The sequence below is a fragment of the Lipotes vexillifer genome, unplaced genomic scaffold (assembly GCF_000442215.2).
Source record: "Lipotes vexillifer unplaced genomic scaffold, Lipotes_vexillifer_v1.1 scaffold607, whole genome shotgun sequence".
Taxonomy (NCBI): Eukaryota; Metazoa; Chordata; class Mammalia; order Artiodactyla; family Lipotidae; genus Lipotes; species Lipotes vexillifer.
Genome location: NW_006783829.1, coordinates 814,626 through 829,784, shown reverse-complemented (window position 1 = coordinate 829,784; position 15,159 = coordinate 814,626). Strand labels below are relative to the sequence as shown.

At 38.4% G+C, this 15,159-nt stretch overlaps 1 protein-coding gene across 3 annotated transcripts in view; it reads left to right on the top strand.

The window, feature by feature from the left end:
• Positions 1-15,159, top strand: part of PLPPR1 (phospholipid phosphatase related 1) — a 270,599-nt gene that overhangs the window by 135,000 nt on the left and 120,440 nt on the right. The window contains exons 1-2 of one of the 3 annotated variants that reach the window (XM_007456401.1): positions 11,312-11,528; positions 11,716-11,823. The exons of 1 other annotated variant lie outside the window; for it this stretch is intronic. In XM_007456401.1, the coding sequence (XP_007456463.1) occupies positions 11,761-11,823 (63 nt within the window). In that variant the 5' untranslated portion in view covers positions 11,312-11,528; positions 11,716-11,760. Of the gene's footprint in view, positions 1-11,311; positions 11,529-11,715; positions 11,824-15,159 lie in introns of those variants that run through there. One more of the 3 variants, XM_007456400.1, reaches the window with a different exon arrangement.

The following is a 15,159-nucleotide window of genomic DNA, read 5'->3' as shown; positions in this document are numbered from 1 at the left end:
GCAGAGGCCCCAATGCAAACAGGTGCTCCTATTTACCTCTTCTCCCTGTTCATCTCAAATTAAAAAAAAAACTAGATTGAAGCCAGTTCTTGCATGGTTCTGATTATGTCTCACCTAGATGATGGTGGCCCCTCATAAATCTTGCTAACTCTAGTTTCACCCACCCACACCCATCTTACATTCTGTAAGCCAAACCAAATGGAGAGAATCTAAAATCCTTAGCTTGCATTCAACAGCCCAGCCCCAGTCCTCTAGCGATACCAATGCTATTTTCATCTCCTACATGTTGGCCAAACTTGCCTAACCGTAATTCCAGACCATAGGTATGGTCTGGGCTGTTCTACTCTATACTTTGCTCATTCCAGTCCTAATGCCTAGAAATCCATCCTGGGTGTGTTGATCACTTACCTGTCCTCACTGGTCCACCTCAGATATCATCAATGGAAACAGCCTCTCCTTCCTGTGAATTCTCATCAATTATATCATTTTATAAATAGACTGCATTTGACTGCATTTGCATTCTTACTAGATTGTAAGCTACTGGCTGTCAGTGACTGACTTGTATTTGCATCACTCAAAGCCTAAGGCTTTGCGCTTAGTATTTAATAAAACCACATTGATGGGTGAGTGGACAAAATGGCACCTCTTCTCAATGCCTGTCTTCAAAATAGTTTAGTAAAAAGGCATTATGGTACTAGGTACATCAGAGCCTTTCCAAAATATGGCTCATTTTAGAGCAGACTTTAACATAGTACAAGTTTACCTTAAATCTTATCAATGGGCATTTTTCATTGGAACAGTGTGAAAGACCATAATAAAACAATCTTTACCTTTAATATAGTCAGTCCTATAACACAGATCATAACATCATTATAATTTTGTTAACTGCAATTACTTTTGAAATTATAGTTGAAATTTTATAACCAGAGCCAGATACAGGAGAAACACTCAGTCCCCAACTTAATATGGTTGGACTTAAGATTTTTCAACTTTACAATATGGTGTGAAAGCCATTCAGCAGAAACCGCACTTCGAATTGTGATCTTTTCCTGGGCTAACATATGAGGTATAGTACTCTTGTGATACTGGGCAGGGCACTGAGCTGCAGCTCACAGCAGGCCACGTGATCGCAAGGCTAAACAACTGATACACTTATAACCATTTTGTACCCATACAACCATTCTGTTTTTCACAGTCAGTACAGTATTAAATAAATTACCTGTGACAGTCAACACTTTATTATAAAATACGCTTGGTGTTAAGTGACTTTGCCCAGCTGTAGGCTAATTGTAAGTGTTCTGAGCGTGTTTAAGGTAGGCTAAGCTAAGCTACAATGTTCAGTAGGTTAGGTGAATTAAATGCATTTTTGACTTAGGATATTTTCAATTTACGATGGGTTTATCAGGATGGAATTCTACCGTAAAGCAAGGAAGACCTGTACTTAATTATATTTAAGATCACATTCACTACTTTTTAATTAAGAGCAATTCAGCATATTCTCTGCCTATTTTCTCCCCAGACTTTAAGCTGAGCACAACGCTGCCTGAGGGGCAACGTTTACTACCTTTAAGCATTTCTGAGGGGGAGGGGTGTGTGTGTGTGTCCATCCCAGTCCCTGTGTGTGTGTCTGTGCACGCACACGCATACTTCTGGTTCTTGCTCCAATGCTTCAAGGTTTCAGTTTCACGGAGCATCAAAACCTCATTTCCTTCTAGCCTTTGATTTTATTGAAAGAAACATTAACTCACTGCTTTACAATTAAGAAAAGCTCTTTGTGCCTGCTACTTCCTGCTTTGTTTTTTTCTTTTTCCTGGTATAAAATTAGGGGTAAACAATATCAACAATTGAAAAAGAAATTAGGGAAACACCCTGCTGGTTTGGGCACTGTCTTCCTATCAAGTAGTTCTCCTTGTGGTGGCCCATCAGATGGTCCTAGGTACTCCTTCCCATCAGCTATTTCAACATTCATGTGCTTTCTGCTTTCTTCCAACTGTCCCAGGTCACCTGCTGAGCTTTGTAGTCTGCATCATCCTTGTGCTCTTTGTTTATAGAAGATCAGTCTCTAATAGAGACAGCTTACTTTTAGATAGACTTGGACTCTTTTTTTCCAATTTAAACTTTTAACTTTAAGGCATATACCTTTTAAAGTAACAATCTAAAGCAATTTTTTTTAACAGTCAAAACACCCCAGAGATAGAATCCAGCTGAATAATTTCCCCTTTTAGTTTTACATTTTGAAATGTGTTCTGGCTTACATTTTGATTTCTTGGACTTTCAGACACTTCATTTTTCATTGTTTTTTGGGTCCAGGGTATAGTGGGTCTTAACTGGTTGGGGTGGGCAGAAGGGCTTGACCCAAGACCTACATTAGTACCATATTGTTCAGTTCATGCACGACCTGGAAAGGATTGACCAAGACCTAGATTAGGACTGCGTCAGGAGTAAGGTATGGACCCAGAGCAAATGTGAAATCAAACGATGGAGCTGAGTGGTTGAGGCACACTGTTAGTGTCAACATTTACTGTGTACCTACTATGTGCTTGGCACTGTGCAAAGTACTAAAGTTGCAGTGCTGAGCAAGACAGACAAACATTCCTAGAAAAGGAATAGATATTAAACAATTACACAATAAATACTCTGAAGGAGCATGATAGTGTGTAATAGAACTGAGCCAGTCAGGGCAATTAAGGAAACTTACCCATTGAAAATGGCATTTAACTGCAGATCTGAAGGAAGAGCAAATAATGGAGGAGGAAAGAGTTCTCCAAGATGTAGTACATGAGAAGGCCCAGAGGTGAGAAAGAGCTTGGTATGTTGCAGAAACTGAGTGAATGGCTGGAGTGCCAAGAGGCTGGGGATGGGCATGGGGTGGAGATTGTTGCAAAATGGGACTGGAACAGTCTAAAAGTTATAACAAGCTCAGACATTAGCCAGGCAATCTTGTGCCTTAGTTGTGACAGGTCCAGCAACAGGGATCTTAGATGCAAGGGGAAATGGCTGTCTGCAGACTATCCATTCAGGCTTAGGGCTGAAGTATGAACCAGGCATACTTGTAGGTTCAAAGGACTCACCTAGATAAATGAGCATCTATCTGAGTCCTAGTTACTGAGTGCAGTCCACATAGGACTGCAGGCTTGGAAAGAGACTGAGGTATGAGAGTGAGTCATCAGATTTAAGCAGTAGTAACAAAGCTAATGGCTGGTCATACAGACCAGGCCAGTGTAATATGGGAGCCCAGAGGGAACCTGGAACTATCCCTGGGTCTGAAAAGCCACTCAAGAACAATGCGGGGCCCTGGTATCTTCACAGGGCCCCTGAGTCTTTATTTTGTAAAGATTTGACTGAACTCTAGATTTTCCTGGATCGTGGGTCTCATGCTCTTTGTATCTCTCTGCCTTATTCTGGGCTGACTCAAAGGCTGGGCCATGGATCTAGCTGTGAGACACTGTGGAGGGGAGAGACTGGACCAAAAAAAGGGGGGGGGGGTGTCAATGCTACTCTCCTGTAATGTGGGGCTTTCACACTGTCATTCTTTACAAGCTTTGAAAAGCATCTTTACAAGCCTTGAAAAGCATCTCTGAAATTGAACAGAGTAAAGCATTTCTCTTGAAAGCCTGAGTAGTACAGTCCTAAATCCCATACCATCTTGTGATGAAATCTCTTTTGCACTCATTTACAATCTTTCGATTTTTTCCTATCTCTTAATGTCTTAGTTGCTTTAAAAAAAATACATAGTTAGGTTTCCCAGCTTTGGGAAATTAAATGCACACTGTGATCCTGGTTGGAGGTAATGCACTGAATAGAAATGATCCAGAACAGTGAGGGGTAGGTCAGTGCCATCAAGGAAGTTAATGCCTATTTAACACGTGTTAGAGATGAGCTGGATTTGGGGATTACGGCTCACCCTGAGTACTGGGGAACGAAATGAAGTGTAACTCTCACCACTCATTTTTCACCTTTTAATTTTCCCTTTTCTTACTCCAATCCCCACCCCCCTTACCTCCAATTAAGATGTGGATCACATAGAAATAAGCCCTATTTTTCCCCTTGCTAGACATAATCTCATTTCAATCTTACACCAACCCAATTTTGAGGAAATCCTAGAAAGTTTGTGTTGTAAAACTCATGTCAGAGGTGCCTTTGATGTGCCCTGGGTCGTGGATTATGCAACATATTCTTGCTTCTGGGGCCCCCCTTTTCCCTTTTCACCAGGGAAAAGCACATCACTCAGTGGCCCAGAATCTCAATAAATACTCATTATCCTCCAACAGACAAAGAAAAAACAACTCTCTAGGAATACTTTTGGTCCTTGGATGAGAAAGGTTTTAATATTGGAGTTATTAGTTAACCCAAACTAAAGTCTTCTGCCCACTATCTGGTGAGTTAGGTGTCTTTTAACTTGGGTTGGTGGGAACAGAAAGGATTCTTAGCCTCCTGTGAGCCCTGATGATGATTTTTCTCTAATCCTTTTGGATGGTTTCACTCCCGGCCTTGGCTAGTTTCTCCCATGCTCATCAGTACTCTGCTGAAGACTCGAGGGGACTCTCTGCAGGGCAACCCAGCTCCATCTGTGCAGAATTCTCTCTGGTTCTCTGCCTTGTGAACGCCAGTCCCTTGGGCCTCCCCACATTCCCATCTCTGTCTATTCAACTCAGGGAGGTCACGGGCCATTCTTCTGGGTTCCCCTCTCTGTGCCGTGTACTGGAGACTCTCTCCAGGCAGTAAGCTAGGGCAATTGTAGGGCTTTCCTCTGTTTGTTCCCATCTTTCAGGGATCACTGCCCTTTATTGCCTCACATCCAGTGCCTTGAATACCATCGGCTCATTTATTTGGTTTGTATCTTTTAGTTGTGCCAGGCATGAAATCCAGTCTTAGTTACTTTCACTTGGCTGAAAGCAAAATCCCTCCAGGGCTATTTTAAGGTTGTTTAACCTTGTTTTTGACACTCACTTTTTGAGGCCCCACTCCATATGAAGATAAACACATAAGGAGTGATCTGACAGTAAATCTTTATTATGCATGAAAAGATTTTTATGGCTTTTCTTTTGAAACTATTAATTTACAATTATTTAAAGTTTCTTAGCAAAGGAATTTTTAGAATTAAGAATTTCACTTTCAAATTAATTGTTAACACTAAATTGAGTAATGAAATTGCAAGAATTTTACATTTTTAGGTATACACTTACATATTTATTCATTTGGTTTTACATAGTCTTGCTGCCTTTTTAAAATTTCTTATATATTTTCATGGGCTGTTAAATAGCTCACAGGCCCTAGGAATTGGGCCTATAGTCCCCAGTGGGTAAAACAGCCCTGCTTTCTTTTGAGATTCAAAGTGGTAGTAACTACCACTTATAGTACCTTTATTATCACCCCAATCATGGTCTCTGAGCATGAGATGCCCTTTGTTTCCCCAAATGCCAATAAGGCAGCTCGACAATTTCCATATTTTCCTCTGTTAGGTACTAGAGCAGGAATAGGTTTGTCCCCTTGGGCAAAACTATGGCCTTTATCCTTGGTGAAGCAATTTCTTCACCAGCTCAAAAATTCTCATGTCCTAGGGCCTCTGCTTTCAATCCTTTAAAATTAGTGGTTCTCCCCCAAGGCTATCTCCATCCCCTGCTCCTTCCCACCTTGAAGGGGAGTATCTGGCAATGTCTGGAGACATTTTTAGTTGTCACAATATTGGGGGAGGAGGGTTGCTGCTATTGGTGTCTTGTGGGTAGAGGCCAGGGATGTAACTAAACACCCAACGGTACTCAGGACAGCCCCTCACAACAAAGAATTTTCCAGCTCACAATATCTACAGTGATGGGGTTGAGAAACACTGTCCTAAATCAATGTGGCCTCAGAATGCAGAATTCTTGGGCTTACTCAGAAAAGCACCATTTCTGCTGGCCTTGTTGCCTATTTGTTTTTTAGATTTTTGTCTTAGTGAACTCGATTAATTCATATCATTTTAACTTTGAAGGGAACCACCATGGTATTTTTAGCAAAATTAGCTCAAAATATTCTATAAAAAGAGCAAGCTCTAGCTTCCCTAAAATCATAGACTCTGGGCCCCTGAGGAGGGCCACAGGCTGTGACTTGGGCCACTGGAAATACTAGATTCACACCAAGGCTGGGCAGAAGGTCCGCTGAAACATGGTGCCTCTTTCCCAAGGGCATTTTTGTTCCTTGCTACTTCATTGACTGCTCAGCTAGAGCCAACTTTGCATAACTTAAAATCAGTGAAGTTTGTCCCCATCTAGCTATGACCATGCTCCATCACCATCCATTTTCAGTCTCACTAAAACAGATACTTTATAATCAGCAATTATTTTTGTATTTGTTCTGGGTTGAGTAGGAATTGTTACACTTCTTATGAACAAGAGGGAATTACATGGAAAATCCAATGGAAATACATGAGATGTCATTGACTCCTTTATTGGCCAGGTCTGATTTATAATATACTTACCTGCCTAGAAATGAAGAGCTCTGTCTGAGTTAATTACTAGGAAACAGTACTGTCTGTCAATATTCTCTTTTTCCTATGTTCTTATCTGATATGGAAATGAACCAACCTTGTATTTCTTATCCTTGAGGTGTTCTGCTTCTGAGTTTGTGTATAAAACGCTACGTGTATTATACATAAAAAAATTTTGGTAACAGCTATACTTATCCTCGAATGTTTTCATACATTTGAGCTGGTAGTGTTTTTAGTTTCCCAAACATATGTTAGGCCAGCTTATAGCTTTGGAACCTTAGCTCTTGCTATTCCCTTTAGCTGAAATGCTTCCCTTGTCCTCCTCTTATAGGGGAGCAGCTACCTTTATTTTAATCAACTTAAATAGCTATCTCCTCTAAGAAACCTTTTCTTAACTTTCTCCCAGCTAGGACTGTCTTATTACTTTTGTAGACTTTAAGAAATTTTGCCTTTGTGGACCCTTTTCTCTATTAAAGTTAAAATTTATATTTTATAGTTGAATTAGTATAAAACTGAATTTAATAATATATTAAAATATTTTTGTACCTAACCTAAAAATTTATTATTTAAATAAATTTTTTAATGTTTTCCTAGGCCCCTAAAAGTATTATGGGTCCTAGACAGTGTATCTACTACGCCAGTTGGATAAGAGATCCCTGACCTCAAGAGTTAGAATTGGTCATTTGTGCTGCTATTGAAAAACAAATATACAAACAAGTATAGCAATCTTTTCTTAATGACTATTAGTCCCTTAAACACAGGGTATTTGGCTAATTCATTGCTTCTAGTTGTGTCTAATGGGATACCTGGCATGAATTAGGGACTCACGAATGAACAAACAAATAATGCTATTCTGGTATTTTGAAACCTTGGGCACCAAAAGACTCAAATTCATGAGAACACAGCGGGGCTAGCCTATACGAGAACCTTGGTCACTGCCATTTGGTACTCTTTTAAAAAGACTTCTGGAGGCTTTTGCTTCTGAGAGGATGGAGTAAGATGTACGTTCCCCATCCCTCCCACTAAATCAACCAAAAATCTTGGATGTTATATGTAAACAAAGCTCAGACAAAGAAAATGTGGACTGGCTGGGGACTTCACATAACAACCAACACAATATTGAGTTCCCAGGATTTCTTTTTACCTCATATCTCAGACTGGATATTGGAGAAGCGGGCAACCTGGGATATTGATACTTGCAGACAAAACAGCCCCAAGAAAGCCTGCCACCTCTCTAGCCAAAGGGCCTGGAAAAGGGCAGCCTAGCAATGCAGCAAACTTTTAGAAAATAACCCTTTGACTATATCCAAAAACCACAGAAAAACTGCAGTCCTATCTCTGTCTCTGTCAGCAAAGACCAAGTGGGGACCCTGGACTTCTACCCTTGCCACGTTATGAGGAGGCTCCCCTAGACTCCTGCTGGGATCATATCAGATAAGGCCAAGTAGCGAGCCAGGACTTTAGTTCATGTAATGAGTAGGCCCCCATCCCTGCTCTACAGTATCAGGGGAAAACATGGCGGGGAGCCTAGACTTTTACCCCCTTTAGGCAGTAATGAGGCATCCCTACTTCCTCCTCCCTGGAGTGGTATCAGAGGGGGACTTGTGGAAATTCAGTTTTATTATTACACAACAGTAGCAAGGCCATAGTGTCAGTGGAGGCCATGTGGGGAGCCGCAAAGAAGTACCTAACCTTCCCTCCCCAGCCAGGGTGGTATCAGTGGGGCCCTATTGAGGAGCCTGAACTCTACTGCTGCCCAGCAAAAGGGGTCCCTCCCCAACTAGCTGTCATAGGAAGCCAAGCGGAGAACCCGGACTTCTACCTTCACATGGCACTAACAAGGTGACATTCCCCGTACCTACTAGAGGAGTGTCAGAGGAAGTATGAGAAAACATAAGCTTTAAACAGGATCCTGAGTCTTGTAATGTAACAACCCAAGGTCAATCAAACATCACTCTTCATACCAAGAACCAGGAAGATCACAAACTGAATAAGAAAAGACCATCAACAGACACCAAAACCAAGATGATATAAAATTATCTGACAATAAGTTAAGTGGCCATCATAAAAGTACTTTAGTAAATACTTACAGACATGCTTGAAACATGAAAAAATAGTCTCAGCAAAGAAATAGAGTTTCAGCAAAGAAATAGAAAATATAAAGAAAAAGCAAATTTAAATTTTAGAACTAAGAAATATAACAACTAAAATAAACTCAATGGATGGACTTGGCTCAACACCATAATGGGGATGATAGAGGAAAGAGTCAGTGAACTTGAGGATAGAATAATAGAAAATATCCAATCTGAATGACAGAGAGAAAATAGACTTGGGGAGGGGTGATTAAGAGTGTCAGGGACATGATGGACTATAACAGAAGATCTAATATTCATGTCACGGGAGTCCCAGAAAGAGATGGAGAGAGTGGGTTAAAAAGTTTTCCAGGAATAATGGCTGAACGTTTTCCCAAATTGGGGAAAAAAACATAAACCCATAGATTCAAGTAGTAAGAAATCTCTAAGCAGCATAAACCTAAAGGAATCCACACCAAGGCACATTAATAGTCAAAAGACAAAATATACGTCTGATAAGGGACTTTGTATTATCCAGAATAATACAAAGAACACTTATATCTTGAAAATATCCAAATCTTTTGGTTTTTTTGATTTGATTATTTCACAAAAGAAGATAGAATAATGGGCAATAAGCACCTGAAAGGATGCTCGATATCATTTGTTATTTACAAAATGAAAACTACAATGAGATATTATCTCACACCCACTCGAATGACTATAATAAAAAAGATAGGCAATAAAAATGTTAGGATGTGGAGAAAGGAGAACCCTTATTGTTGCTGGCGGCAGTGTAAAATGACACAACCACTTTGGAGAACACTTCTGCAGTTTCCTTTAAAAAATTAAACAATTTAGCGTATGGCCCAGTAATTCCACTCTTAGGTATACATCCACAATAAATGAAAGTATACAGATGTTCTTAGCCTCATTATCCATAATACTGGATACAACCTAATATTGGATACAGCAAAAATTAGAAACTACCTACATTTCCACCAATTGGTAAAGGTTCTATAGCCATACGACGAAATACATTCAGTAATGAAAAGGAAAAATTACTGATATGTGCACTATGACATGAATAAACTTCAAAAACATTATGCTAAGAATCCAGGTCAAAAGACCACATATTGTATGATTATATTTCTTTGAAATATCCAGAAAAAGCAAATCTGTAGAGACAGAATAGTGACTAGCTGGGCTGGAGAGGTGGTGAGGGAGGTGATGGTGGGGATGACAATTATTTTGTGCGGTGAAGGAAAAAGTGCTAAAATTATTTTATGATCATTGTACAACTTGGTAAATTTACTAAAAGATCATTGAATTGTACACTTGAAATGGGTGAATTATATGTGAAATATTCCTTACTATAGTTACTGATTATGAATAATACACATAAATAGATACATATATGTGTGTATATATATGTAGTCTCCATACACATATAAAAAGCTAGTTTGTATTTTGAACCAGAAGAGTGAATAAAAAGGAGAATTTTATATGATATCCAAAGCCTGTCTTGTATTCTCCATTTCATTGCTATTTTTTATTAATTGTATGGAGAAGCCATCTAAAATACTAGGTATGTCTGATGCCTTTGTTTTTTCTGGTGCCCCTACCTACTTCAAGGTGATTAAAAATTTAATTTTCTTTTCAGATGTATGGTTCTGTGTTTAGTTGATGCTAACAGTAGGACTCATCTAAATCATAAATACTGATAAGTGAATTCTAAGATACTTGGATAAGTAAGGATAAAATGAAACCAATACATGGTTGCCAAATCAACTCAATGTGTGTTCTATGTATGGGTTCCTTTCTAATTGTAAAAAAATATTATTTATTCCTAAATCATGAAATAGATGGTGAAATAACAGATATATCATGGGTATTTTATAACAGATAATATCCAATTTTAATTGAAAAAATTAAGTTGCCTAAAAATTAAATAATTTAAACACTATGATTGGTATGGACTTAAGACTACACATAATGTTACATTTGATCAGAGAAAGTTTTAGTCGACACGTGAGAAGCTGGCATTTCAAAAAGAGAAGGAAATGTATTTTAAAGTTTTATTTTGGAAAAACATAAGGATGGACTTAAAGACAGAATTAAGTTAAAAACATTAATTCATGACCTTTAAGGAAAAATGCGGTTGGCCGGTTGCATAGACTAGCAGTCCCCATGCCAGTCTTCGTATCACAATCCGTAAGAACTATTGGGAAGTCTGACACAGAAACAGAACAAACAAAAAATAATGACTCTCGAAAGCAGATACCTGAAACATGTCAAGTATTGCTTTGGATAGAGAATAAAAGGTATAGTGGAAAATTCTTTTTAGTGGGCTGTGGAAGTTTCAGAAAAGTCTAAAATCTCTATTTGTTGTTGTTATTGTTTTAAGAAGAACCAAAATTAACTGATCTTTTAATACAGGAATATTCTCAGTTCAAAGTAGGACAGAAGAGTTCTAACAAATATTTAAAATACTCTGCTATAGCCCAGCTACTCCATTCTTATAGGAGAATGTTTATGGTGTCAATGTTTTGTGTTTGGAACACACACACACACACACACACACACACACACACACACATATACACGGCTGAGGGAACCCAGTGAGAGGGATCAGTGATGTATTAATCCAGAGTAGTTAATAGCCCTGCAGTCAAGGGAGCAAGGGCAAAGAGAGGTCATGGAAGGAAGTCAGGGATTAGTGCCTCGGTGCTAAATGGCAGCTCCAAAGGGAGCTGCAAAGGCAGAAATAAACGAGTCCCTAGATTGCAAACTGCAAGGATCAGGCACAGAAAGGGGAGATCCATACAGAAAGGACAATAACAAATGTTTTGTCGCAAAAACTGCGTTCATGGCATGAGCACAGTCTACCGGGTTAAGGCACTGTGCAGCACCAGGCGATTAGAATTCTGTTCACTATAACTGTGTGCACAGGAGCTCCCTACCTGGTCATTTAGGCTCAAAGACTGTTCATGGCTAGTATACATTATTTTCTTTTCTCTGGACTGATTATTAGTCTGACTTGACTGTGTTGTAGATTAGTATTTTGCATTGTTTGTACACAGCTTGCTTATCTAGAGGGTAGCTGATATTTTTATGTAAATACCTAAAGGACTGCTAAACATATGGTTCTTAACACCATGCTATCTATTTCTATTTCAGCCTGGACAGTTTAAGACGGTGCAGCCTTGCTACATGTTGTAAGAAATGGCTGTAGGAAACAACACTCAACGAAGTTATTCCATCATCCCGTGTTTTATATTTGTTGAGGTAGGTGTATTTATTTGCCTTTACAGACAAATTGGAATAATTGTAGCAGTTTTTATGCTGAGAACTTGGATTATTTTGTAAAATTATTTAATCTTATGATAATGAAATTTTGATAGCACACATATTGGTAAAGAATTAATGAGATATGCCAAGTGTTTCTTGAATAGGAAGCCATAGAACAAGGTTCATGTATGGGGTACAAAATAATTGTGTTTTATTAGATTTCTTTTATTTTCAGTAGTGACTTGAATATATTATTAATTATGAATGCAGCATTTTGATTAAATTATTTTTTTAAAAATCAATATCATGTTTTAGAAATTCAGTAAATGAGGTTTACAGATGATGTTAGTTGATGGCCTTTTGCCTTGGAGCCCATTTAGAGAAAAAGAAATCTTAGAGTTGACTCTCTCCACTGGGCAGTTTTCTTTAGTGGGATATTGAGAACTTGTATAGTGTGCAACTTCTTTTGTTCATAAATGATTTTGTTGAGTTGCTCCAACTTTGTACCAGCAAACAATTTCTCCAGCACCTTTTGGGTTAAACTTCCTGCACCCTTTCCCCACTGTACCTCCCTTTCTATAATGTTTGCTATTGAAGAGACAAAGACATGGAGATTTTAGGAAATTTGGAATAATATAATGAAAAAGAAAGCTACTCCAGGTTATCTCAAAATAAGATGTTTATTTACCAGAGATGATATTATATATGCCTTCTCCAAGAGACAGAGCATCTACTCCAAGAGATAGAGCATCTAACAGATTGGTTTTTATCCTGAAAATTGTGTTTAAAATATGACAATATAAAGAGCTGAAAAGTAAATGTCCTAAGTTTCCTTTCTGGGTAACTACCCCTATAGTCTCTCCATCCCAAGGATCAGCTGTAGCTTGTTCTTATGTTACGGGGCAGGGGATCTTTTTGGCTGAGTATGGGAGGACTATGCACATTGATCCATTTTATTACTTGTGTGAAAACAGACACTTGAATTAAACCACTACTGATATTAGCAAAAATGTACTTTCAGTACATATGTTATTTAAACACAGCCTATGAATCAATGAAACAAGTTTGTTTTTTGTTTTGTGTCTGTCTTCTAGCTCTTGAAATAACTTTAGCTGTTTACATAGTCAGTTGGATAATTTTGAGCATTCTGATTTTGGGGCCAAATATATATGTTTGGCCGATCCTTGAGTTTCACCTTATAGATGTCCCTTGGTAGTGTAGATGAACAAATGTTACTAGATGATTTATTTTCTGGTGATATTTGTGAACCTGTTTGTATTACAGAACCAGGCGGAAATATAGGAGATTAGGTTGGGACAGAGGTGTTGATATAAGTTAAGATACTCAGACTCAAGCTATATCTCTGAAAGGGTAAACAAAGAACTCATCTCTCAACATAAACACATATTCTTAATACTCTTATCTTGCTGTATAAGGCCAAGAATAACTCCTTTCAGACAATAACTATACATTATATATATTGTGGGTTCTAGTTACTATTGTTCATATTGAAATTGTAATGTAGAAAAAGGAGTCCTTTCTCCCACTGCTCATGGGGGAAATGCTAGAAGGCTGTAACACTATATTTTTCAATGTTAAAACCTTTTCTCTTTTGTCATAAGAAAAATAAAATTTTAAAGTAAACTAGGGGAAATTTAGAATAAGTCACCTGTCATCATCCTTACCCTCATGGTAGCAATTTTATTTTAAATTTTCTTAAAAATCGAACAGGAAACAAACCTTAAAGTAAGAGATTTAATTTATTGCTGGAAGCTCTATCTCTAAAGATTTTCAGCCCTCTAATGTGTGAACGATGAGCTTGATGGGTAGAGCAAGCAACAAAAGACATAAATTAGTCTTTGTATGCCTTAACCTGACACAAACATAAATATAAGAAAAATCTTGGAGAGGAAAGATAGCTTATTCTTTTTCTTGCTGTATTGTCATTCTTACTTTGCATAGAGGTTTAAGACATATCACTGACTTATCTGAAACAATCAGGAGAAAGAAAGAGAGGAAGTGAAGTAGAATAAAGTAGAAACTGAGAAGGGAAGAGGTGACTCTCAAAGTGGCTTTCATGATTCTCATGCATTTCATTCATCAAATGCTTATTGTTATACGTACCCCATGTTCATTGCTGCACTATTTACAATAGCCAAGATATAGAAACAACCTAAGTGTCCGACAGTAGATGAATGGATAATGCAATTGTGGTGTATATATACGGTGGAATATTATTCAGCCATCTAAAAGAAGTGAAATACTGCCATTTGTGACATGTATGGATCTCAAAGGCATTACACTAAGTGAAACAAGTCAGTCAAAGAAAGACAGGGCTTCCCTGGTGGCACAGTGGTTGAGAGTCCGCCTGCCGGTGCAGGGGACACGGGTTTGTGCCCCAGTCTGGGAAGATCCCTCATGCCGCGGAGCGGCTGGGCCCGTGAGCCATGGCCGCTGAGCCTGCGCGTCCAGAGCCTGTGCTCCGCAATGGGAGAGGCCACAACAGTGAGAGGCCCGTGTACCACACACAAAAAAAAAGAAAGACAAATACTGTATGATTGTGAAATCTAAATATGTGGAATACATATGTGGAATCTGAAAAGGAAAAAAAAAAACAAGCTCACAGATACAGAGAACAGATTTGTGGTTGCCAGAGATGGGGGTACAGTGAAGAGGACAGAAATGGGTAAAGGGAGTCAAAAGGTTAAAAAAAAAATTTTAAAGCCTCTTCTGAGATTGCGCAGAAAAACTTTGAGTAAGATCCAGTGGGAACGAAACAAAAGAAACAAAAGAAAATACTTATTATTTACCTACATTATTTTAGGTATTATAACAGGAATATCAGAAAACTTGATCAAAAATAACTTGGTTAAAATGTCAATATGATCAATAAATATCTCTTCACATTGCTTTTTAATTATGAAAAAATTCAGAGAAAATAATATAACAGACATCATTGCACCTACCATCAAGACCAAATCTTAAAATTATGCCATATGTGCTTCAAATATTTTTTCAAGGAATATAAAATATTACAGCTATGGCTGAAGTCCTATTATCCTAGACCCAGAAGTAACTACAGTTGACCCTTGAACAATGTTGATTTGAACTGCACGATTCCACTTATATGGAGATGTTTTTCAATAGTAGACCCTACAGTGCTACACAGTCCATGGTTGGTTGAACCCGTGGATGTGGAGGAACCACGGATCTGGAGTGCTGACTATAAGTTACATGTGGATTAACCCCCGCATCGTTCAAGGGTCAGTTGTATGTATGTGAAGTTAGAGTCTTCATTCCCCTGCATGATTCTTACGCATATTTTCATATTTT